General features: G+C 45.7%; 2 protein-coding genes across 3 annotated transcripts in view; one reads left to right on the top strand and one right to left on the bottom strand.

Moving 5' to 3' along the window:
- Positions 1–1,281: 1,281 nt before the first annotated feature.
- Positions 1,282–10,884, top strand: TBL3 (transducin beta like 3). The gene is made up of 22 exons (XM_001366373.4): positions 1,282–1,441; positions 1,595–1,646; positions 1,763–1,858; positions 2,416–2,463; positions 2,541–2,682; positions 4,916–5,000; positions 5,348–5,518; positions 5,654–5,729; positions 5,820–5,913; positions 6,071–6,261; positions 6,410–6,551; positions 6,937–6,995; positions 7,110–7,213; positions 8,997–9,150; positions 9,228–9,458; positions 9,554–9,624; positions 9,714–9,870; positions 9,953–10,011; positions 10,115–10,218; positions 10,318–10,389; positions 10,483–10,641; positions 10,738–10,884. The coding sequence occupies exons 1-22, from the start codon at positions 1,392–1,394 to the stop codon at positions 10,842–10,844; spliced, it is 2,424 nt and encodes an 807-aa protein (XP_001366410.1). The 5' UTR covers positions 1,282–1,391; the 3' UTR covers positions 10,845–10,884.
- Positions 10,885–11,788: 904 nt separating this feature from the next.
- Positions 11,789–26,113, bottom strand: part of NOXO1 (NADPH oxidase organizer 1) — a 48,985-nt gene continuing 34,660 nt past the window's right edge. For both annotated transcript variants that reach the window (XM_001366428.5, XM_056805603.1), the window contains 8 exons: positions 16,040–16,421; positions 15,277–15,357; positions 14,988–15,063; positions 14,669–14,846; positions 13,533–13,729; positions 12,943–13,056; positions 12,481–12,598; positions 11,789–12,390 (listed from right to left, as the gene is read on the bottom strand). In XM_001366428.5, coding sequence (XP_001366465.4) covers positions 11,937–12,390; positions 12,481–12,598; positions 12,943–13,056; positions 13,533–13,729; positions 14,669–14,846; positions 14,988–15,063; positions 15,277–15,357; positions 16,040–16,117 — 1,296 coding nt within the window. In that variant the 5' untranslated portion in view covers positions 16,118–16,421 and the 3' untranslated portion in view covers positions 11,789–11,936. The remainder of the gene's footprint in view (positions 12,391–12,480; positions 12,599–12,942; positions 13,057–13,532; positions 13,730–14,668; positions 14,847–14,987; positions 15,064–15,276; positions 15,358–16,039; positions 16,422–26,113) is intronic.

The raw sequence follows: 26,113 nt of genomic DNA, 5'->3' as shown, positions 1-26,113 counted from the left end.
TGGGCTACCTTGGGAAATCGTAGTTTAACACTTCAATTTTTTAAAAATTAGCTAGAATATGCCTTTTCCCCCTCCTATCTCTCCTTCCTCTTTCTCCTACTGAAAAAGAAATATATAAAGTCCTGGTAACAAATATGCATAGTCAAGCAAAACAAAATCCTTGCATGGGTCAATAAATAAATATTTCAATCTGCACCTTGAAGCCATCACCTCTCAAGTGGTGTGGGTAAGGTGTTTCATCCCCTGAAACTCATCACATGAATTCTTGAAGTAGAAACTGAATACCATTTGTCCTATTCCAATGCCAGTGGGATACAAGTTATCTCACAGATTACCTCTGGTCTTGAAGTTCCCTTCCATCTCTTCAGACTGTACAAGCCAGAAGAGGGAGGCTGGAAGACCTGGAAACGGTTGAGAGCCTAGAACTGATAAAATGAGACCAGAATAGAGGAGAGAGAACATTTCTATAGCTTTTTAGTTTACAAAGCACTTCATATGTGTTATCTTATTTGAATCTTACTGCAACCCTGTGAGGTACTATTATCTTCTTTATACAGATGAGAAAAGTGAAGTTCAGACATTTGTACAATCCAGTGGAATTGCTTGTTGGCTCTGGGAAGGGGGAGGGAAAGAAAATGAATCATGTAAATATGGAAAAATATTTAAAAATTAAGTAATTTTTTTAAAAATTGAAGTTGAGAGATTCCGTGATTTGCCTAGGGTCACATAGTCTATAACAAATTCATGAACATGTATTAAGGGCCTACTATGTACCAAGCGCTACGCTAAGCAGTTAAGTGTTTAAACTAGGGATCGAACTCGGGGCTCCCTCTAGTGTTTAAACTAATAGAACTCTGGGCTCTCTCTATACTAGCCCATCTCAGGGCTCCCTCGGATAGCTTTACTAGTCGAGGACTCCCTCTAAACTAGTCGAACTTAGGGCTTGCTTCCTCCAAAGCTAGCACTCTGATGAAGAATTGAAGGTTGTGGGTCAAGAGGGATTTCCGAGATCAAGCCCTGAGATGGAGAAGTAGTTTGGATTTCGGGTGGGTCCATGGCCCGTCTACAATTCCACGAAACCAAACCACCGTTGCAACCACTGCCATCTATACTGCCCAGAGAATCCTACCACCCATCATACACACTCGTCTGTTTACACCTCACTCCTAGTCCAGTCTACTTCGCAGAGGTTAGGTCCCATACGAAACAGTACCTCCTCCCATCCATAGGTAACAACCGGAAATAATCTAGCTCCGCCCCGGTGACGCGAGCCGCTGACGCCAACATGGCGCGCCGGAAGCAGGAGCCCTACTCTTCTCCACTCTGCTACACGTGCCGGCGCTGGCGTTCCGTAGCCGGGCAGCCGCAGGCGGGGCCGGGCCGTGGCCGGGATGGCGGAGACTGCCGGGAGCGGGGCGCGCGGCCTGCGCTTCAAGAGCAAGTGAGGCGGGGGCTGATCTGGACCAAGCTGATCGGGGCATTCTTTCAGGGTGGGGGTGGAGTCATGGACAGGGACCAGGAGACGGGGCAGGGACTGTAGAGCAAGGCGCCGAAGTCGGCTGGGCCTCCAACGTGTCCATTCCTCTCTCCTCAGTTACGCGGTGCAACGGCGAATCGAGCCTTTCTACAAAGGAGGGAAAGTCCAGGTAAGAGCCCTGAGGTGGTAGAGGCCGCAGGGCCACGCAGTTTGGGGATTGGAACTTCGATGTTGGGGGGGCGGGGCGAGGGTCCCCACTTCCTTCACTTTCCTCTTCACCCTCAGGCGTCCCAAGATGGACAGCTCCTTTTCTGTGTCTGCGGCTCCGGAGTCAATGTTGTGGACGCTACTTCTGGGAATCTTGTGAGAACCTTTCAGCAGGTGAGAACCGGTTCGTCTGAAGAGCCGAATTAACAATTAGGGGAGATGCTGCTAGGGTCCTTCCAGTCCTCATTTAGCCTCATACAACTCATACAACCTCCTAGGTTGTAAAATGGGGATGATAGCAATAGTCACTTCACAGGGTCACTGCATTGTTCCAGTGAGGTAACATTTAAAGTGCAATCTTTTTGTATGCTATTCAGTCATTTAAATCCTATCTGATTCTTTACGACCCCAATTGAGATTTGTTTTGTTTTTTTAACAAAGATACTGGAATGATTTGCCATTACCTCTCCAACTCATTTTACAAATGAGGAAATTGAGGCAAAACAGGGTTAAGTGATTTGCCTAGGGTCATATACCAGGTAGTAAGTGTATAGGACTAGATTTTAACTCTTTTTTTTTTTTACTTTAAACCTGGTGCTCTATCCACAGTGCTACCCAACTGCCCAAAGTGCAATATAAATGTTAACTGCTATTGTTCTTATTCTAATGTACATTCCTTTTTTTCCCCACATCTCTCTTCCACTTGTATCATATGCTCCTGTCTTCCCCAGGATGACCAAGAGATCATCACAGCCTTTGATCTCAGCCCCAATAATGAGGTATGAGGAGGGAAGAGGGTAAAAAGGGAAATTGCTTCTGAGATTCCTGATCCTAACCCCTATCCTTTCTTTCCCAGATCTTAGTAACTGGAAGCCGTGCATTATTACTAACTCAGTGGGCCTGGCGTGAGGGCAATGCCACACGTGTTTGGAAAGCTGTACACACAGCACCTGTGGCCTCCATGGCTTTTGACCCAACATCCACACTGCTAGCCACAGGTAATTATCTAGTCAATACTCATTTATCAATCACTTGCTTGCTGTGTGCTGGGTACTATAATAGGTGCTGGAAACAACAAAGACAGAATTCCCTGTTTTTAAAGAGTTTTTGGTACAGCCAGGGAATATAGTATGTAGATATATGCAAGGCAATTTTGGAGAGAAGACACTAACCGCTGGAGAGATCAAAAAAGGTTTCATCTAGAAGATGGAAACCTTGAATACAATGAGGTATATTAACAGTCAAAGGTTAGGAGGGCATTTTGGGCATAGAGCTTAGCCAGTGCCAAGGCAAAGAGACAAAAGATAGTGTCCTGTTGAAGGAATGACCAGAAATAGTATTTTCCAAAGAGAATAATATAAAACAAAGGTGGAAAGGTAGGTTGAGGCTAGTTTGTAATGGGTCATTTTAAAAATGACAAATAGGTTTATATTTGGTCTTTGAAGCAAGGGGGAACAACTGGAGTTATTGAGGAGAGATATGATATTAGATCTGTACTTGGGAAAATAATTTTAGAAACTAGGTAGAGGATAAGAGTGAGGAGAACCAGCACAGAAAGACTAATTAGGAGGCTTTTGTGATAGTTTGATAGTCCAGGGGAAACATGATGATTCCCTAAACCAGGTTAGTGGCTACATGAATTCAAAATGGATGGATGGCAGATATGTTTTGGAGGGAGAATCAAGATTTAGCAACGTGAGGTGAGGGAGAGTAAGAAGTTGAGGTGTATACTGAAGTTGCAGCCTGGGTGACTGGAAAGATGGTAGTGGTATCCTTAGCCAAAATAAGGAAGTTCATATGGAAATGTTTTATGTGATAATACATGTATAACCCAGATCAAATTGCTTGTCAGCTCCAGGAGGGGGGAGGGAAGAAGGGAGAGAAACAATTTGGATCATATAACTTTGGAAAACTTATGTGAACATTTATTATTAAAAAATAATAATAATAACCAAATAGGGAAGTTCAGAAGAGGAATGAACTGGGGATGCAGAGATTGCCAATTCTCTTTTGAATATAGTGAGTTCTCATTATATTCATGTGCTCACTAGACAGCAATTCAAAATGTCTAATAGACAATTGGTAATGTGGTATTAGACTCTGAAGAGAGACTAGAGTTGGATATATTAGATCTTAAAGACTTCAGCAGAGGAATGATAAAAAGATATCCAAGTGAACCAAGGAGAAAAGATGTAGAGAAGATTCCAGGTTATAGGATAGAGCCTTGGTGACCACTCACTATCATGGGATATAGTGTAGAAGATGGTCAGCCAAAAAAGAGACTGAAAAGGAAAGATCACACAGGTTAGTTGGTGAACCAAGAGAGAAGAGAAGAAAAGAGAGAGTATCCTGGAAGAAAAGGTGGTCAAATAGTGTCATGCTGCAGAGAAGTCAGGAAAGGTAAGGATTGAGGAGGAAAAAGATTTTCAGATTTTTTGATCAGAAGATTGTTGATGACTTTTGGAGAAAGCAGTTTCCGTTGAATGATGAGCTTGGGAACCAGATTTCAAACTGAAAAGTATGTGAGAAGGAAGGGAGTATCAACAGCATTTTCCAAGAGTTTGATTAGGAAAAGAAGATACAGAATAATAGTTTGAGGAGGTAGTAGAAACTGGCAAAGGTTTTAAGTTAAAGGAGAGTTGGGCATATTTGTAGGCATCAAGAAAGGAGCTAGTAAGTAAAAGAATGAAGGAGGAAAGCATTATGCTAAAGGAGATGAGCAGGGAGTGAAGTCAAAGATAGACATTTATAAGTCCAGATTGGCCTTGGGGGGGAAAAAAAGAGTCCATCTTTTCATCAGAATAGAGTAGGGTATGATATCAAAGAGTTGTGAGATATAGAGAAATAGGAAGGTCCAAAAGAAGGATGAGTCAAAGTGTCCTCAGCTGCTGGAATCAGTGGATAGAAAGGACTAGTCCTGGAGACTGGAAATATGACTTCAGACACTTGCTAGTTGTGTGACCTTGGACAAATCATTTAACCCTAATTGCCTATCCCTTATCACTCTTCCATCTTGGAACCAATATTTAGTATTCATTCTAAGACAAAAAGTAACTTCTAAAAAACGGAGAAGGGGAATAATAGAAGTTGTCCAGGATCAGAGTTTGAAAAGACATGAATGACAATCAAAACAAGATGTACTCTCAAGAAGCTGGGGAGGCCTCAAGTTCCAAGCCTCTATATATCTTCTCCTTTTGAGGCCCAGTTCCAACTCTTTCTCTGTCCCTTCAGGTGGCTGTGATGGAGCAGTTCGTGTCTGGGACTTGGAACGAAGATATGGGACCCACCACCTACGTGGCTCTCCTGGAGTTGTCCAGTAAGTCCTAGGTTCAACCCATTAAAAAAAATTGTTTTTTTAACCCTTATGTTCCATCTTAAGACTCAATACTATGTATTGGTTCCATGGCAGAAAAGTGGTAAAGACTAAGCAATTGGGATTAAGTGTGTGGTCCAGGGTCACCCAGCTAGGAAGTGCCTGAGGTCAGATTTGAACCCAGGATCTGCCATCTCTAAGCCTGGCTCTCTGTCCTATTGAGTCACCTAACTTTCCTTGGTTCAACCCATTTTACAAGATGGGGTCATCAAAATTGGAGGAATTGGGGCTGGGAGGAATAAGGAATCTGGAAAGAGCCAGTTAGGTGACCCCTATCTGACCTTCCCCAGCCTTTTGGCCTTCCACCCAGACCCTGAGCAGCTGTTGCTCTTCTCTTCGGCCATGGACTGCACTATCCGTGTCTGGGGTCTTCAGGCTGGAACCTGCCTGGCCATGCTGAGCAGTCACTACAGCACAGTCACTTCATTGGCCTTCAGCGATGATGGCCACACCATGGTCAGGTTAGTGGCTCAGGAGGAGCCTTATATTTGGATCTTGGGTTTGGGAAGTGGAGGTCCCCGTTTCTGGACACAAGGGGATGGGTTGGGTGTCAGGCATGCTCAGGTACTGACCAGGCCCACATATTTTCCTAATAGTTCTGGCCGGGACAAGATCTGTACTGTGTGGGATTTGAAAACTCGGACATCAGTGAAGACAGTCCCTGTTTTTGAGGTGGGTCTAGGTTAGTGGGAGGGGGAGAGAGATGTGGCATCAGATGATGAGTAACTGACTGACTGCCCCTCTTGGTCCTCTTCCTCCTAGAGTGTGGAGTCTGTGGTGCTGCTTCCAAAAGGGGGGGATCCTGAATTGGGTGTGAACACCCCAGGGCTACATCTACTCACAGCTGGAGATCGAGGTGATTGAGGGGCTAGGGGGCGATAGGGGCTGCTCCTCTTCATATCCTAGGATTGGTGATACCCTGGTTTCATCCCCAACATGATCTAGCTATCTCCATCTCTGATCTGTTTCTCCCTGTGCCTGAAATATCTCTTGTGTGTATATGTCTGGTCCAGGAGTGCTTCGGATATGGGAGGTTGAATCTGGGAGCTGTGTGTATACCCAGAAACCTGTCGCTGGTGAAGGTGGCCCTGGGCGGGAGATCACACACTGTGCCCTGGTCCCGGCTGCTGGGCTGATCATGGCTGTCACAGCTGAGCACAACATCCTCCTTTATGATGCCCACAACCTTCGCCTTCATAAACAGGTGGGTACTTTCTGACCCTTATGGCCAGCACTCTTGAATCCTATATTCTATCCATGCTTCCCAGAATTCTGTGTTCAAGATGGTGGTGGAGGGATGGAGGAATAGGGGCTGGTATTCCTGACATTAGTTTGCTTCTCTCCCTTCCTAGTTTGCTGGCTATAATGAGGATGTTTTGGACGTGAGGTTCCTGGGTCCTGAAGATTCCCACATTGTTGTTGCCACAAATAGCCCCCGACTGAAAGTGTTTGAGCTGGAAACGTCTGATTGCCAGATCTTATGTGGGCATACCGGTAAGGCCTGGCCTACTCTCCCTAGTTCTGCTGAGACACCTTTGACCCTCTCATTTCCCCTGAATTCTGATCCTTGATCCAGGGCTCCAGAGGTTTCTCCAGACCTTGAAGCTTCCCTTATATACAGTAGCAAGGATATCTCATTGATTGTTGTGGATACACTCTGAAAACCTGTTAGTGCTGAAAAATGCACTGAATTTGAAGTCATAAGTTGACTGGGTTCAAATCTCAACTCTTCTACTTGCCAACTTGTGCAGCCTTGAGCAAGTCATTTACGTTTTGTGAGCCTCAGTTTCCTTATGTGTAAAGCGAAGCAGTTGAATGAGGTCTCTATAGTCCTATCTGAGCTTAAGCCTCTGATTTCTAATTCCTTTTCTCCCCACAGACATAGTCCTGGCTTTGGATGTTTTCCGGAAAGGCAGGCTCTTTACCAGCTGTGCCAAGGTGAGATCTGCCCTGTGGAGAGGCAGGGAGATGGGGAGAAAGGAGATAAACCTCAACTTTGGCTCCCTGTGTTAACTAACAACCCTTTACTTTCTCCACATCCCTTCATCCCAGGACCAGAGTGTGCGCATATGGAGAATGAATGCCACTGGGAAGGTGCATTGCATAGCCCATGGCTCTGGCCACACACACAGCATAGGCACCATCAGCTGCTCCAGGTAATATACCTGAGCCCCAGGGTACAAATCCATTAGGCCCAAAGAACAGCCACGTTCATTCTGCTTCCTCACCCTCCCCATTTTCTGGGAGTTCACAATTGGAAAAGAAGCTCACCCTGAGCCTTTCCTTTAGGAGCTCATAGTCTGAGGAGCCAGAAGCAGCAAGCAGGCACTACCCCTGCCCTCAGAGTTCATTGCCTGTAGGGAGTCAGAGCTTAAACATGGAGAAAACAGGACAATAAGGGCTGTAGGACTCTAGCTGAGAGACAGGGATTCCTAATGTTGTGGAGAAATACCCAAGTTTGTAGCAGGATCTCTCCCCAAGAATGGGAGCCACAAGACTCTGTTCATTCCAGAAAAAGTTTGATTTAAAGAAGAGGTTTTTAAGATTGTATAATAACCTAAGAACTGATGGAATAGCTCTGGGACTGATGGAGGTACCCAAAGTCTGGATCAGGATTTGCATATTTATTGAGGGTCTGGGACTTATCACCTCCCATTCCAGGGAAAATATTCACCTTTTTCCCAGAATAGCCCACCCTTATGCATTATGGGTAAGTACAGGCTAAGAACCCCTGAAAATGGGCATGGAGAAGGCAGGTCCAAATCTCAAGAGAGCTGTGGTTTTGGGCCTGACATGTCATGGGTGATCTTGAGGACACCAAAAAGGGAATAAGGAGCATATGCAGGTTTGGGGGATTCCTCTGGACTGCCAGAGCTCTTACTGCGACTGTCCCATGTTTCCCCCATTGTCCCACCTGCCATCATTTGTCAATGTCGGAAGCTTCTCATTTTCTGGAAGCCTTCGTCAAAGATGGGAGCACAGGGAGGACACAGTACAGTAGCCAACCGCTGTAGGTGATTATTAATGTGTAATGGTTCACAACTGGGGGTAAATATGGAACATTACAAGTGATTAATAATACACAACAGCCCAAAGCTGGTATATAGAACAGAATAGAACCAGTACAGGTAATTAGCAACACCGAATGGTTAGCTGATAGATAAAACAAATTTTATCATTTATGCTTAACTAATGCTAACTAGTGAGAAATACAAGATTTCAGAATATCAGGGGCCTGCTTCTGTCCCTGCCCATTGCCTACCTCTATCACTAAGAGTGGAGCTATCTTGGCCCAAGTCAGGCTGGTCAAGGAATCCCTTTGAAGGAAGTGGGGGCAAGGGGACTGGTGCTGGGTTCAGAATGCTAACTAGGCAAAGAGGAAGGGGGGATGAAGGAGTTTATCATATCAGGAAGGAAGAAACTATTTAAACAAAACTGGAGCCAGAAAAAGACACCACCACCACTGCATATTCAGTAGTGAGTTGTCTAACTTTGCTAGGATGCAGGAGGCCAGGCTGAGCAGGAGGGAGAGGGCTAGATCTGAATTCAGCTCCTGGCTCAGACACTGGCTAAGTGGTCTTGAGCAAGTTATTTAACCTATATGCCTCAGTTTCCTCATCTGTAAAATATGGCTGATAGTAGCCCTTGTCTCCCAGGGTGGTTGTGAGGCTAAAATGAGATATTTGTAAAATAGTTTATGAATCTTAAAGTACTATATGAATGCTATTGTTATTGTTGTTACCCTTTAAGGCATAGGGAACCACTCCCATCAGAGCAATGTAAAGCAGATTAAAGGCAAGGATAGGACTTGGGAGCCTGGTGCAGTAGTTCTGGGGTGAGAATGTGACCTGGGTTAGGGTGGAGGGTGTGAAATGGAGAAGAGGCTACCAAGGCAAAAAGTGTCCTGAATTCTGCATCTGTTTCATTTCTTGGCGTCAGGCTGAAGGAGACCTTCCTGGTAACGGGGAGCCAGGACTGCACCATAAAGCTGTGGCCCCTTCCTGAGCCTATAACATCCAAGAAAATGACCAAAAACCCCAACTGTGACCCTTTTCCCCTACAGGCTCAGGCCACCCAGCGGGCCCATGACAAGGTAACAGCAGGTCTGGAGGCTGGGAGGATCTGTCGTCACTGCCGCAGCCCGAGTCACCCTTTCCCTTCTGTCCCTAGGATATTAACAGTGTGGCTGTGTCTCCAAATGACAAGCTGTTGGCATCAGGTTCCCAGGACCGAACAGCTAAGCTGTGGTCCCTACCTGACTTTTCCCTGCTGGGTGTCTTCTCTGGTCACCGGCGAGGCGTGTGGTGCGTTCAGTTTTCCCCCATGGACCAGGTGCTGGCTACTGCCTCCGCTGACGGCTCCCTGAAGCTCTGGGGGCTCCAGGATTTCAGTTGCCTCAAGGTAATACTCCTCAGCCCCATCCGTCAGGGATCCAGTGACGTGGGGCCTGAGCCCTGACTCCCCTCTGGGGCCTGTTCCCTTTTTCTCTTTCCCAGACATTTGAGGGTCATGATGCATCAGTGCTGAGAGTGACCTTTGTGAGCCGGGGGACACAGCTGCTGTCCAGGTATGTTGGGGCTGGTGACCAGGGTAGGAATGCTTATCTGGGAGGTCTGACCCAGGGCTCCTGTGTGACTCCCCTCCTGGTCATTGCAGTGGCTCCGATGGCCTGCTCAAACTGTGGACCATCAAGACCAATGAGTGTGTGCGGACACTGGACGGGCATGAGGATAAGGTGTGGGGCCTGCATTGCAACCGGCAGGATGAAGCAGTTGTGACTGGAGCCAGTGATGCTCGGATCCTCCTCTGGAAGGTGGGTGAGAGCTGGGCCTCCCGGGGCACGGGATAGCTCTCCTTGGCCTCCCCTGCCCTGGGCTGACCTGCTCTGTTTCCAGGATGTGACTGAGACAGAACAGGCAGAAGAGCAGGCACGGCAAGAGGAACAGATCCTGAAGTAAGTCCCAGATGCAACCTGTGCATCCCTCTGGCCCATCCCAGAATTTTCCTGCCCCCCCCCTTCTCCCCAGGCCTTCCCCACTGACTCTCTCCTATCTCAGGCAACAGGAACTCTCTAACCTGTTACAAGAGAAGCAGTACCTTCGGGCACTGGGCCTGGCCATCTCTCTGGACAGGCCGCACACTGTGCTGACAGTCATCAAAGGTCAGAAAAAATGCCAGAGGGGGGAAGGGATCACCCTGCAAGTGATCACAGTGGAGGTGAATGTAAACCCTGAGCTTTTGCTCTCCCTGCCTCATACAGCCATCTTGAAGGAAGTTGAAGGTCCAAAGAAGCTGGAGGAGAAGGTGCTGAAGCTCCGGAAGGATCAGAAAGGTCAGTACCCAGCAGGCCCAGCAGAGCCAATGATGAGGGGGGGAAGGGAGGAGGCCAAGTGGGTTCCTTACCTCTTCCCTTGCCCCTTCCCAGAGGCACTGTTGAGATTCTTGGTCACATGGAACACAAATTCCCGCCATTGCCACGAAGCCCAAGCTGTTCTGGGTGTCCTGCTACAGCACGAGAGTCCTGAAGAGCTACTGACCTATGAGGGGATCCAGGCTTCCCTGGAAGCACTGCTGCCCTACACAGGTGAGTGACCCCTGGGTGTGGAGAGAAGACTGTGGCCCCTGTGGGAGGTGGGTGCTCAGTCTGAAGAGGGACCTGGACTCGCCTCTTCCTTCTCAGAGCGGCACTTTCAGCGGATCGGCCGGACACTGCAAGCCGCCATGTTCTTGGACTTTCTGTGGCAGACCATGAAGCTACCTGAGACTTCAGCCATCCCTACCCTATAGCCTTTGTAACTACATTTTGTATAAAAGTCTATCAAACCTCCTGGAAGCCTTTCCCTTTTCGGTCTCTCCCCTCCCTTGCCTGAGCCAAGGGGTCATCTCTCACAGGATTCATGTCCCAGATGCCTCTGACACATGGGCCCACCTCAGGGGCAGCAGCCCAGTGCATGTGTGCCTGTGCCTATTTCCTGACTGAACCCGAACCATGCTAGAGGGGTCCTGCTCTAAGGGAGTTCACAGTTGGGGAAGGAGGGTCCTTGTACTTGGAGTCAGGAAATATTTCCTGTGTGACCTTAAACAAATAGCATAGTGACCTCTGCTCTAAACGTATGTACCTGCTCTTGGGGGTTCATACTCTGGGTGGAATGCAAAACAGACCACCTCATGGGGAAATGTGCCCAGATCCTGGGGCTATGAGTTAGCTGGAAGAGACTGAGCCACTCTGATACAGCCCTCTCCTTGTCTTTGTTTTTTAAACCCTTACCTTCCGTGTATTGGCTCCAAGGCAGAAGTGGTAAGGGCTAGGCAATGGGGGTCAAGTGACTTGCCCAGGGTCACACAGCTAGGAAGTGTCTGAGACCACATTTGAACCTAACACTCAATCCACTGAGCTACCCAGCTGCCCCCCTCCCCCCCCCCCCCCACACACACACTTTTCTAAGGGAAATGAGTAGCTCAGCTAAGGTTGAAAGTTGTAGAGCAGGGTTTAAACTTGGCCTCCTGTGACTGAAAAAGTTGGATTGTTTTTACTACTGCATCAGATAGTGAAGACTGGGAGTCTTCGGTGAGACATTTCTAGGAGCCCAGTGCGAATTTGCCTGTTCTGCCCAATAGTCATGGAGTTGGTGTTGCTGTGCCATGAATGGGGCAGAAATACAAGGGGGTGCCTTGGGAGAGTGTCTTCTGGGCCTTCCACTTGGGGGTTGGGGAGGAAGAAAGCAGGTGGGTTCTGTTGGCCCAACTCCTGGAGAGGTTCCTTTATTCATACACGTACAAAAAATAAAGCCATTCAAGCACTCTAATACAAAATGAAATGAAAGGGCCTTCAGAACTCAACGTGGGGGTAAGGGGAGGGGGGTTGGGGAGACGGCCAGTCTAGGAGCGGGTGGGGGGAGGGTGGGGCGCAGTCCGAGTAGGTGCTGGAGGCCTCGGGGCACCCAGGCGGAGATGAGCTCTTCGAGTCACAGAGCAGCATCTCCGCAGGATGTCCTCCGGCTCGGGCCTGGTGGGCACGGCAGGTAAGGATCCCGAGGCCGGCGTGGCTCCGCTGCCCCCGTCGTCGCTGCCCCAATCTGACTCTGAGCTTGAGCTCGGGCTGGAAGGCCTGGGGGGCTCAGCGGGCCGAGTAAACGCGGGGAGGCGTCCCTCCCTAGCCCTGCTCCCGCAAGGCATGGCTTCGCCGTAGCCACGTGGTCCGGGCTCAGGCTCCAGGCCAAGCCCCAGCGGGCCCCGGCCCGCGCCCAGGAGCACGTCCAGCCCGCCGGCGCTCCCGGGGTCCGGGCAGCGATGCAGTAGCACGGCTGGCAAGAGGCCGTCGCGGTCACGGTACCTGCGGGGGTGAAGGCTCTCTATATACGTGCGCTGCGGAAGGGCGAGCGGCCCTCCCTCCTCCCCAGAGCCGAGGCTGAACCCCGCTCACCTGCACCGCCACCAGCCGCACTCCGACGCCTCTAGCACGGTCACCCGGGCCCCCGCAGGCACAGACAGCTCGTCCTCTCGGCTGCCTTGGTAAGCTCCCGCGCTCCAAAACAGTACCCCTGAATGGGGAGGAAAGGGACCATTCCTATCATTTCCACCTCACACACACCCCCGGGCGCTCGGGCTACGATGCGCCTCCCTCCCGGGGAACGTCCGAGTCATCGGAGAACTGCCCGAGCTCCTCTTTGCCCGGAGCATGGCTCCTCCCCCTAAGGACGAGCCGAGACAGGGATTCAGAGCGTTAAACCCCGAGCATCCTACAGACTAGGAAACAACCATGGGACCGCTCTGAGCCAATAGGGAGGAGACAGCCGAGCCCCGCCTCCCCTGGCCTCTCCTTTCCCCCTCCCCTCGCGGGGAATCCCGGCGTTGCCGGGTCTGGACTCGGAGAAGGGGCACTCACCACTGCCGGGTATCGCAGGCGTCGCCTCACATCCCCCTTTTGGGGTTACCGCCTCGAGATAGGGTGCAGGAAACCAGGCTGTCTGCTTGTCCCCGTTCTCTACCAGCCACCAGCCTGGGGAGTGGGGGAAGGAGAGCGTACAGGGATGTAGACATCCCCACCCCTAAACCTCAGCAGGTAAGAGGGAACAGGCTTCACTTACGGGGAGCAGGGAGGGAATATGGAGGGAGCTACTTGTTGGAACTGATCTGTATGTATGGGCGCCCACAGACATACCTTCCCTACCTCATCCCGATTCCCCAAATCTGGAATTGAAGACCCCTCCCCCTCCAATTTTAGGGTTCTACTCCTTCCTCTAGGTTCAAACTCTCCTGCCCAGGGCAAACCCCATCTGTTTCCCCTGAATGTCCCGATCCCCCCAAGCTACTATTTCCATTCCCCCAAGGTTCTTGTCTACTTCCCCGTCCCCCCAAAAAGGTTTCCTGGGACCTCTAGGATCCCCACCAACATGAATCCCCACCCAGATCCGAGCCATTCTCCCATCTTCATGCCCTTCCTCTTTCCCCTCCCAATCCCCCCAGTTTTCCCACCTGTGGGCTTTCTTAGGAACACATCCAGCTCTTCTCCAGCTCCAACCTTAAAAGGCCTGCCCCTGGTGTCCTGTGTACTGAAGCTATCCAGGCACCGGAAAGTCTGGGTCTCCAGGGTGTAGATGTCTGGTCCTAGGGCAGGGGGCTTCCTTGGACTCTGTTCTGGCCTCTCCCAGGAGGAAGGTATGATCACCATGCTTTGAAGAAATGCCAAGATAGATGAGAGGGGCCGGCTTTCACCCTCTGGAAATGGGAATTTCCTAGACCTGATACAATCTCCAGATGGAACTAATGACCTCATCTTAGCTCCTCCCACTGTTTTTTTTTTTTAGCCTAGCATTTGCAGGCTTTCTTTAGTGATAGTTCCAAACTATTCCCGGAGCATCGTCTCTTTTTCATTCCTCACCATTCCCACATCTTGACCTTTGCTTAGGCTGTGGCCTCTATCTAGAATATATCCTGCTTACACCTCCCACTTCCCTGAGCCCAGTCCTACCCATTCTTCAGAAACTAGCTCAATGATAATATATGGATAACCCATTGGAACTGCCTGTCAACTCCCGGGGTGGTGGGGAGAAGAGATGGGAGGAAGACAACAAGAATCATGTAACCTTGGGGAAAACTTTTTTTTTCCATTTTAAAAAATAGTAAATCACACACACACACACAAAGTCCATCTCCCCATCATTTCTAGTCCTTCCTCCCTACTACCATTCACCAGACAGGCAATATATTTAACATCTGCAAGTACTAGAAGTTCTGTGGGATGGATTTGGGGCCTGAACTTGTGATTTCATTGGTATATAGGGGAACTCCTGATACAAATGAGCAGCATATGTTCTTGGAGAGTTGCCTCTTGCCCAGAGTTACACAACCAGTCTGTGTCCGAGGCAGGACTTGAAGCAAGCCTCCCAGGTTTCAAAGCTCTCTCTCTAGCCATCTTTCCTGATTTAGCCCACTTTCCTGGCTTTTTCTCCCTTCTCTCAGCTTCCCCAGTCTATCCCCTTTCAATGTCTTCCTTATATGACTGCTTCTCCTAGTTAGCTTATGAGCTCTTCACCCCAACCCCACCATAGGGTGGGCAATGAAAAGCTTGATCTCATTGGAAGACTGAAGATATGAGGATTCCCAAATACCTGTGCTGGGGCAGGACAGGCTCCAAGTCCCCAGGCTGAGTCTGGAAAAAGCCAGTGACCACCTCACTTCGAGATACTGTCTCTGGGGCCCCCAGAAGTTCCTGAGAATAGGCTTCCAGCATCTTTAACCGGGCCAGGCCCCTTCGTGTCCTTCGACTGGGGAGAAGTATGAAGGCATCTACAGGAAGAACAGGAATCCCTCTGAAACCCCAATCTCCCCTACTCCCCTTAGCCCTTTCTTCATTCCTATGCTCCCTTTCCCTGCTCAGTCTCAAAATTCCCCACCCTTCCATCCCATCCCTGTCACCAATTCCCTCACCTGGAAACTTGGGGAGGACACAATCAGAACTCTTCAGCAAACCTGCCTCCAAGGGAAAGGCATCCTTCAGTCTTTTCTGGAAAGATAGATTCAGGGTCAGGGTATAACCTCAAATAAGTGAAATAGATAAGGGGATCTATATGGGCTGGGGGGGGAGCCACTAGGTTCAAGGGAATTTATTGGGTAGCCCCCAGAATGTAGTCTCAGTATCTACCCCAGGATCAGACAAATTGTGTGTGGGGTTCTTTCTGGAGGGTCCCATGTGGCTATGACTGGGATGGTATCTCACATGGAATTGACGGAACTCCTGGAAGGTCCTATAGATGAAGTTGTCACTGCCATCAGACCAGAGCACTGAGAAGATGAATATCTAGGAACCAGAAAGGTAAGGAAGGGAGATTCAGTAGATTTTGGCATTATCCCCACCCCAAGCCCCTCTTGCCCTTTACCAGTGCCCCCCACTCCAATTCCCTCCCAAATAGCCTCATTTTCTACCACATAGCCAAACATTCCACAGCTAACCCAGCTTGGAGGGAAGAGAGAAGCCATGACAGAAGAAAGGAGGAGGCAGAGACTTGGGAGGGGACAAAGAGGGCAGGTAAAAAAGACATACAGTCCAAGGAGAAGTCAAAGGCACTGTGGGAGGCTGGGAGTTGAAGAAGATGATGAGAAAGTAAATAAGTAAAACAGGGATAGGAGTGACAAAGAGAGAGATAGAAGGCAGAGAGAGTGGAGGATGGGAGAGTGGAGAGATACACATGGGAAATTGGGAGAATAGACAGGTTGGGGTAAAAGTAGAAGGGAGAGTCAGAAAAATGAGAGAAAGAGGATGAGAATGAATCAGAGAAGGGAGACAGGGAGATGGGAGGGCAGAGGCAACAAGAATAAATGGAGACCAGGATATGGAAAAGCAGAAAAATGAGGAGCCCTGGTTGGGGAAATAGAGGAGAAGAAACAGAGGAACTGGGGAATACACAAAGAGAAGAAACAGCTACATAGAAACAAAGACTGGTATGATAGGAATGAGTCCCAAGAAACCAGCTGAGCAGTACCTGAGAACGCCTGCCTGGCACAAAGCCCATTCCTCGCACCAACACTAGCTCTCGGGGTCCCGTCATCCTGTTCTGCATGATTCTCCAAGCTCTCAGCACCTTCTTAAACCCATGTGGTGAGAGGGTGGAGCCAGATCCAGGAGTACCACCTCCTGGCAGGAGGTCTGGCTGCTTCCAATTGTCTCCTCCCTGCTGACCTCAGACACCCGGAAAATCTGCCTTGGGAAGGAGGCCTGAATTCCCCAGAAGGAATCTCCAAGAAATCTTCCTCCTCACGCCTCCTTTTCATCCTCGGAGCCTCAGGGGCAAGTGACTGTTCAAGGAGAAGGTTTGGCAGGAAAGACAAATCCCCTCAGTTTTCAGGGACTTGGGCCAAAGGTGGCTGTGGAAGAGCAGAAAGAATACTAGAATATAAAAAGTTATACTCATTAAAAGTTAAAGAATAGGAAGATGTGGGGGCAGCTGGATGGCTCAGTGGACTGAGAGCCAGGTCTAGAGATGGGAGGTCCTAGGTTCAAATCTGGCCTCAGACACTTCCAAGCTGTGTGACCCTGGGCAAGTCACTTGACCCCCATTGCCTAACCCTTACTACTCTTCTGCCTTGGAGCCAATACACAGTATTGACTCCAAGACGGAAGGTAAGGGTTAAAAAAAAAAATAGGAAGATGCTATCACTCACAACTTTTATCCCTCAAGGACACAGAAATGTCACACTTGATAAAATAGACAACTTATCTGATATGAAACGTTTGCTTATACTCTAGAATAAATACACACACACACATGTGCCAGCTCCTTGCCACTCAGATCAGAACTCCCCCCCCCCCAAAAAAAAAATAAGACTAGGGCAGCTGGGTGACTCAGTGGATTGAGCACTAGGACCAGAGACGGGAGGTCCCGGGTTCAAATTTGACCTCAGGCACTTCTTAGCAGTGTCACCCTGGGCAAGTCATTTAACCCCCATTGCCTATCCCTTACTGATTTTCTGCCTTGGAACCAATACACAGCATAGATTCTAAGATGGTAGATAAGAGTTTAAAATAGAATTGGAATATACTTGTACAAAAATATTTATAGTTGTTCTTTTTGTGGTGGCATAGAATTGGAAGTTGAAGGGATGTCCATCCATTGGAGAATGACTAAACAAATTATGGTATACGATGGTACTGGAATACTATTGTGCTGTAAGGAATGATGAACTGGATGATTTCAGAAAGAGCTGGAAAGACCTTCAGGAACTGATGCAGAGTGAAATGAGAAGAACCAGGAGAACATTGTACATAGTGACAGCAATATTGTGGAATGATCAAATGTGATAGACTTAGCTACTCTTAGTAATGCAATGATTCAGGACAATTCTGAGGAACATAAGTTCCTCAGACAAAGAAAGCTATCCACTTCCAGAGAAAGAACAGTTAGAGTATAAATGCAGATCAAAGCATATGATTTTTCACTTGTTTATTTGGCTATATGTTTGGGGTTTTTTGGTTTTATAAGATTATTCACTTTAAAACAGGTCTTTTAGGATAAGGGTGAGTAAAGGAATCATGATGACTTATATGAAATTCAGATCGGTTCTTATGAATTTACATGAAGTAGGGACTACTTTCAATCCAGGGATGTTTGAGTATTTTCATATAACAATAATAATAACAATCTATTATGTGGTCATAAAGTTATCAAAGGGAAAGCTGTTTTCTGTAAATATCAAAGGTCTTACTGGTATCTTGAACTCAAGGCTCCTAGAGTAGAACATAATTAACACCTTTGTATTACCTCAACATATATATTTGGAACAAAAAATATATGCAATAAAGTTAGTCAAATAAAACCCCATTACATGTCTGCCCTTTGATCCAGCCATAGCACTGCTGGGTCTGTACCCCAAAGAGATAATAAGGAAAAAGACATGTACGAGAATATTCATAGCTGCACTCTTTGTGGTGGCCAAAAATTGGAAAATGAGGGGATGCCCATCAATTGGGGAATGGTTGAACAAATTGTGGTATATGTTGGTGATGGAATACTATTGTGCTAAAAGGAATAATAAAGTGGAGGAATTCCATGGAGACTGGAACAACCTCCAGGAAGTGATGCAGAGCGAAAGGAGCAGAACCAGGAGAACATTGTACACAGGGACTGATACATTGTGTACAAATAAAACCCCATTACAATATTAACTAGACACACTGCCTGCCACAAGAAGGTAGTAAAGTGGGTTTATAGAACATATACCCATAGTCTCTGCTTGCTTCTAAAGTTGACCATGTGGGAGCTTAGGAGACCTGCTTCTGACCATTTGTCACTCAGGGGTTTACAATGTGATATGATGAGTAGTCTCTTAATTGACCATCTAGCTGGAAGAGCTAATAGCTCAGTAGATAGAGAAAAGGGATGACCCTCCCCAGTATCTCTCTTCATTTCTGGCTGTGAATTATGTGTACTCTTTTGAACTATGCCCTAAGAACTGGGGCACTTGCCCCTATCTCCCACCCAGTTTCAGTGTTACTGTAGACATATATCTTATCTAGGCAAACATGAGCCTGGGTTTGAGCTAACTTGATTTTCTACTTCCTTTTGTTTGTGTAGGTGATCTTGTGAGTTGTAAAAGTCTAGAAGTCTACAAATGAAATGATTGGGATGGGTGCAAGGAAAACTACTTTGGAGAGAGAGAGGACACTTATAGAGAAGATTGGATTGGTACAGTGAGATGGATCAGTGGATAGAACACCAGGCCTGGAGATGGGAGGGCCTAGGTTCAAATATGACTTTAGACACTTCCTAGCTGTGTGACCCTGTACAAGTCACTTAACCCCAGTTACCTATCCCATGTCCTTCTGTCTTAGAGGTATTACTAAAACAGAAAGTAAAGGTTATTTTTAAAAAGGAGAAAGAGGAAAAGGAAAGCTCAAGCTTGGTCATTTGATTAGACAGTGCCAATCAATCAATATTTATTTGTTTAAAGGTCCTTGCCAGGGATATAAAAAGAGGCAAAAACAGTCTCTACCCTCAAGGTGTTTAGAACATTATAAGGAAGACAATATGTAAACAAATATATACAAAGCAAGTTATATACAGGATAAATAATATGGAAAGGAAAATGAAGCGAGTTTTGGACTTTCTGCCACTGAGGTGGAACAAGCAGCAATTGGAATGTTAGAGAGAAGATATTGACAAGAATGACAGTTGGTTGGGGGAGAGGAACTTGGAGAATGACAATGGTCTCTTTCCTGGCTCTCTGACTGGAAGGAGCACTTTCTCCCTGACTCGGGATAAAAGTACCTATATTCCTGGACTTTTCCCAACTGTGTGCTCTACCTGGATTCCTGTGATCCTGTCATTGAACAAAAGGATTAAAGGGGAGCAGTTTGAACTGTAAGTTGGGTCTTTAGGAGCATCAGCCCAAAGAGACAGGCCCAACCAGTTCTGAAGATCAGAACCTTTTCTTCCTCTTGCTGTCTACAACTAAAGACTTTGAACTTAAGAAAGCTAGCACAGATTAGCATAGACAGGAATAAGAGAAACCCTCCTCCAGCCTGTGAGGCCTGGCCTCAGCTCAAAAGCTGAGAGAGACTCAAACCCAATCTAGGGAACTCCTGATTCCCTCTTCCTTGATACCTCCCCAATCCAAACTTGTTATTAAATTCATCTTGAGTTAAATAATCCACAGTCAAATAAAAGAACTGTCATTTTATGGGGACATAGAGGGAGCTGAACCTAAGGACAGCCATTCAACTATAGACAGTCCTTATTGGATCCCTGCTGGGTGACCTTGGATAGGGGGAGGCTTGTCCCTCAGGGGAGTCCATGCTTACCTGCTCTGGGGTATCTTCAACAATCAATCAATAGAGAAGACATCCCCTCAGGCTATCATAGATGGCTCATTTCTGGGGAACTCCATTTTTCAAAGATAGGCTCTTAGCAGGGGGTATCTCCTTTTACCTCACCAGCAGCCATAGTCCCTCTATCCCTTCAACCCCTCCATTTCCTGTTACAAAATCTTCCTTATCCCCTGTACCTCTTCTTCAATCCAAACAATTCCCTTTAACTATTACAATAGGAAATACTGAACAGAGAGATGGCATTAGAACAGGGGTCCCTAAACTATGGCCCATGGGCCACATATGGCCCCCTGAGGCCATGTATCTGGCCCCCATGGCACTTCCGGAAGGGGCTCCTCTTTCATTGGTGGTCAGTGAGAGGAGCTCACATACAGTATTACTTCCAGTGACATAATCCTTTGCATGGCACCTTAGAAAGAGGCGCTGCGCAAAGGATTATGTGGCTGCACAATGGAAGATGTCAGCATGGTGAGCAGTGATCTGGGGTGAGGGGATTCCACACTGTGTATACTGCTACCTGGTTAGGGTTAGGGTTAGGGTTAGGTTTTTATAGTCCAGGCCTTCCAACGGTCTGAGGGACAGTGAACTGGCCCCCTGTGTAAAAAGTGTGGGGACCCCTGCATTAGAGTTAAGAGGGGCTGGGAAAAATCTCCTGTAGAATATGGGATTTTAATTAGGACTGAAAGGAAACCAGTATCAAAGGGGAGGGAGGGCAATCCAGGGGAAGAGCCAGAGAAAATGTCCAGAGTTTATATAAATAGGATATAAAAAAAATATAAAAAAAATAAATATATAAATAGGATGTCTTATTCACTGAACACCCAGAAGCCAGTATCACTGAATAGAAGAGTATGTATTGGAAGTAAGGTGTAAGAAGATTGGAAAGCTAATCAGGGGCTAAGTTATGAAGGGTTTTGAATGCCAAACAGAGGGTTTTGTATTGTAAAGATTAAAATTCTGGGAGACTGAGGCAGGTAGAAATTAGTTTCTCTCTGCAAGGAGTATTATATTTAGAGGTTTATTAAAGGTTGAGGATTAAAGAAAATACAGAATAAGAAAACACGTGTCTAGGCCCAGAGAGGCCTAGACACAACCTCACCTACATTATCAAAAGAGCCGCATCTGCTTGCAAGTGGAAACAGGAAAGAAAAAAAGAGACCCTGCCGTGGGTGGAAACCCTCTAAATAATGATTTTGCTCTCAGCCCAGGTGAGAATTCAGTGAGATTACAAAGTATTCTGGGGAAGTGGAGCAAGGGCTTCTGGGGATTGAAGTCCTGGATTCAAGTCTAGTTTTACAGTATCTGTTCCTGGAGGAAATAGGTAGCCACTAGAGTCTGTTGAGTAGGGCGAAGTGGCATGGTAGACTTTTAGAAAAACTACTGTACTTTAGGAAAATCACTGTAGTAGAGTTGCTAAATGGAAGATATATTGGAGCAGGGAGAGACTTGAGACAGGCAAATCCACCAACAGGCTATTTAATATTTTAGACATGAAGTGATGAGGACCTGTGCTAAAGTGTCAGAGGAGAGAAAGGGGCATATTAGAGAGATGTTGCAAAGATGAAATCGAGGGGCAGCTGGGTGGCTCAGTCGATAGAAAGTCATGCCTGGAATCGGGAGGTCCTGGGTCCAAATCTGGCCTCAGACACTTCCTAGCTGTGTGATCCTGGGCAAATCACTTAATCCGTATTACGTCACCCTTTCCACTCTTCTACATTAGAATGGATACTTAGTATTGATTTAAAAAAATAAATGAAATCAGGGCAGCTGGGTGGGTCAGTGGATTGAGAGCCAGTCCTAGAGATGGGGGGTCCTGGGTTAAAATCTGGCCTCAGATATTTCCTAGCTGTGTGACCCTGGGTGAGTCAGTTAACCCCCATTGCCTAACCTTTACTACAATTCTGCCTTGGAACCAATACATTCCAAGATAGAAGGTAAGGGTTTAAAAATAATTAAAATAAAATAATGAAATCGATAACTTTGGCAATTGATTGGATATGGGGAGTGAAAGATAGTGAGGAATCCAGGATGATTCCCAGGTTTTGAGCCTGAGAGGCCGGTAGGACAGTATTGCCCTCTGTGGTAATAAGGAAAGTTAGAGTTGGCAAGGGTTAGGGGGAAAGATAATTTTTCATTTTGGTCCCAATGAGTTTAAGATATCTATTGGACATCCAATTTGAAATATCCAAAAGGCACTTGGAAAACGTAAGATTGGAAATCAACAGAGAGTTTAGGGTATGTTAGGTAGATCTGAGAATCATCAACATAGAGATGGTAATTAAATCCATGGGAGCTGATAAGATCTCTAAATTAAGTGGTAGCTAGGGAGAAGAAAAGAAGGCCTAAAACAGAAGTCTTATGATTAGCACAATCTAGAAGATAATCCAGAAAAGGAGACAAAGGAGGGGTTAGATAGGTAAAAGAAGAGCCAGGAAAGAGCAGTGTTCTGAAAACCTAGAGAGTATAAAGGCTGATGACAAGTACATGCCACTGGATTTATTGAATGTAATTGATACTGGTTTTATTTTAGACAGAGCATATGTAAAGGCCTCCCACAGAAACAATTCATGCAAACTCAACTAACAATAGATGGACAAGGAAGCATTACGCAGATGACTGAGTCATTCAGATTTGACTACAGAAACCAAGAGATTTATGATAAGAGTAGGAAACCAGGTTATTGCTACCAGGAATTACTGAAAGGTTATCTTTCAGAAGCCTGAATTTATTATCAGAGAAGATTATGCAAAGGAAATAGTAGAAACTACTGGTTTGTTGTTGTTTTTTTTCAGATCACAACATTTAGCTCCTATCAAATATCTAACAAGACACAATCAAGTGGCCAGAATTATACATCAGAAAGTTACTAGCCTGGGGGCAAATGGGTGACTCAGTGGATTGAGAGCCAGGCCTAGAGATGGGAGGTCCTAGGTTCAAATCTGGCCTCAGACACTTCGCAGCTGTGTGACCTTGGGCAAGTCACTTTACCTCCATTGCCTAGCCCTTACCACTCTTCTGCCTTGGAGCCAATACACAGTATTGACTCCAAGACAGAAGGTAAGGGTTTAAAAAAAAAAAGAAAAGAAAGTTACTAGCCTTTATAAACTAATAAAGAACAAACCCATAAACCTCCAATAGAGATCTCCAAGATATTCTTTTTATTATTATTATGAAGATATTTTATTTTACCAATTACATGTAGTAATAAATTTCCATATAAGTTTTCTGAAGTTATATGATCTAATCTCCTTCCCTTCCCCCTCCCAGAGCTGTCAAGCAATTCGATCTGGGTTATACATGTATTATTATGCAAAACATATTTCCATGTTGGTCATTTGTATAAGAGAATCATCATATAAAACTAAAGCCCCAAAACAAAAACCCAAATAAACTAAAGTTAAAAACTGCATGCTTTGATCTGCATCCTTACTCCAACAGTTTTTTCTTTGGAGGTGAATAGCATTCTTTGTTATGAACTCTTCAAAAAATTATTCTTATATTGCTGAGAGTAGCTAAGTCTATCACAATTGATCATCCCACAATATTGCTGTTACTGTGTACAATGTTCTTCTGCTTCTGCTCATTTCACTCTGCATCAGTTCATGTAGGTCTTTCCAGCTCTTTCTGAAATCATCCTGTTCATCATTTCTTACAGCACAATAGTATTCCAGCACCATCATGTACCACAATTTATTCAGCCATCCCCCAATCGATGGACATCCCTTCAATTTCCTATTCTGTGCCATCACAAAAAGAACAGTCATAAATATTTTTGTACAAGTATCTCCTTTCCCCTCTTTGGGATATAGACCTAGTAGTGATATTACTAGATCAAAAAGTATACACTATTTTATAGTCCTTCCTCCAAGATATTCTTGAGAATTCATCAGTTCAACAAATCAATTCTACTGGACTTAGAGAGTTATAACAGAACCATTCTCATAATTACCCACATATAACATTGATCCATAAAAATTTAAACAGCATTTTAATAGATATCACCAAACTGAATAATCATAAAATCTGCAAATTACATGGAATGCAAAACTTGTAAAATATAGAGCCAAACAGGAGAAATCAAATCCTTGTGGAAACAGGATGAAGTCTATTTCATCCACATCATCCTGGCTGTTGTGGGAATTGTATGGAAGATACTTTTCATGAACAGAGAAAAAGATGAAGTTATATCTTGATAGTTTTATTCAATTATGAAAAGCAGCAATTTTACCTGCCTATTTAGTAGTCTGGAGAACATTAAAAAAACAACAATAACCTTACCTTCTTTCTTAGAATTGATATTAAGTATTGTTTCCAAGGCAGAAGAGTGGTAAGGCCTAGGCAATGAAAGTTGTGATTGCCCAGGGTCCCACAGCTAGGAAGTATCTGAGGCCAGATTCTAACATAAACTCTCCCAACTCCAGGCCTAGTACTCTATCTATTGTGCTACCTAGCTGCTCCCTTATTGACTTTTAACACTAACACATTCATGTATTATATTTCTATAGCACTTTTAAGTTTCCCTTTACGTAGTGTACTTTTTACTATCCCCATTTAATAGAGTAGAAAACTGAGATCCAAGAAGGTATATAACTTGCCTTTGTCTTGCAGTTAGTGAGTGGCTGATTCCTAGGTCTGGGATCTTTTATAAAGACAGCTTCTCCTTTACGGAGTTAACCAGATTTTGGACCAGAAAGGGGGGATCCAGTGAATCATAAAGATTCCCTTTATGATGGTAATGGAATGCTATTGTGCTAAAAAGAATGATGAACAGGATGATTTCAGAAAGAGCGGGAAAGAACTATGTGAACTGAAGCAGAGTGAAATGAGCAGAACCAGGAAAACATTGTACACAGTAACTGAAATATCTGAAACATTGTGGGACGATCAGATATAATAGACTTTGCTACTAATATGATACAATGGTCAAAGACAATTCTGAGGAATTTATGACAAAGAACATTATCCACCTCTAGAGAAAGAACTATTGGAGTAGAAATGCAGATGAAAACATGATTTAGCACTTGTTTAGTTAGAAAATTATTGAGGTTTTGGTTTTATAAGATTATTCGCTTACAAAAATGAATAATATGGAAATAGGTATGCAATAATACATGTATAATTCAGGAAAATAAACAGCGAAAAATTAACAAGATATTCCCTTTGACAAAGAATTCACCCCCTCACTCCACTTTTGGACAGTTCTAAGTTTACAAAGAGTTTTGGTTTATTTATTCTTTTTCCCCCTGAAATATGCTTCTTTGTAGCTCCTAACTGATCTGAGTTCTGGCTTCTGAGACCAAGGGGAAGAAACTGTAACACTATTCCACATAACTGAAACAGCTCCAACTCTTCTTTTCTCTAGCCTAAATTGATTGGTAATGTGATGGTGACAAATACTGCCAGGGGTAGTACTTGTGAGGATTCAGATGGTGAGTGATCATTGGCACTGAAGGGTCTGTAACTTACAGAAGGATGGGAACCTGAGACAGAGATGAAGAGATTTGCCTGGTAAACATTAGTGGTCAGATCTGAACTCAGGTCTTCCTGACTCCAGGCCCAGTGCTCTGTCCACTGCACCATTTAGCTACCTTAGGTTTCTCTGTGTTCTTGCACGTGCATGTATCTGTGTGCTTGCTTGTGTCTGTGTTTGTGTCTGAGTCAGTGTCCCTGGGTCAAGTGACAGTCCTCAGACCATGACTTTTTCCCTTGTTTGACCTCGTGACGGTGGGTGGTTCTAGGAGGAAGAGGGAAAATATTTAAACTAAGCAAATGTTTAAGAGGGCTCAAGGAGAAGAAGGGCAAATATTTAAGCTGTCCTGCTACTTCCTTGTGTGACAAGAGTAATTGGGAGGATAACCCCTGGGCTACCACCACTTCTGAGATCATTTATAGGAAACTGGGAGCATACATAGTCAAAGCTGAAAGAGGAGGCTCTCACCTGGGTACAGCAGGTCCTTCCAGGCCAGTTGCTATGGTTAGGGTCCCTGACCAGTTGGGGAAAAGGCTCCATTATCTTTCACATCAGTGTATTTGGGGTTTTATTTTGGGGTTTTGGTTATGTATGACTTTGCTCTTACAACAAGGACCAATATGGAAGTGAGTTTTGCATGACAATTTTAAAAACGAAAAAAAAAAATATATATATATAAAGGCTCCATCTTCCACCCTGAGCTCCCTAATGAGATAGGGTGAAATGGCACTTCCTTTATCATCTCTTCAAGATCAAGGCTAT

The sequence above is a fragment of the Monodelphis domestica genome, chromosome 7 (genome assembly GCF_027887165.1).
Source record: "Monodelphis domestica isolate mMonDom1 chromosome 7, mMonDom1.pri, whole genome shotgun sequence".
Lineage (NCBI taxonomy): Eukaryota > Metazoa > Chordata > Mammalia > Didelphimorphia > Didelphidae > Monodelphis > Monodelphis domestica.
This window is presented reverse-complemented; position numbering and strand designations above follow the sequence as displayed.

Bases quoted from the DNA above. Each gene is read 5' to 3' on its own strand.
- TBL3 (XM_001366373.4), top strand. From the start codon at position 1,392: ATGGCGGAGACTGCCGGGAGCGGGGCGCGCGGCCTGCGCTTCAAGAGC. The intron at 7,214-8,996 runs GTAATATACCTG...TCTTGGCGTCAG, and splicing joins GGCACCATCAGCTGCTCCAG to GCTGAAGGAGACCTTCCTGG. The intron at 10,012-10,114 runs GTAAGTCCCAGA...CTCCTATCTCAG, and splicing joins CAAGAGGAACAGATCCTGAA to GCAACAGGAACTCTCTAACC.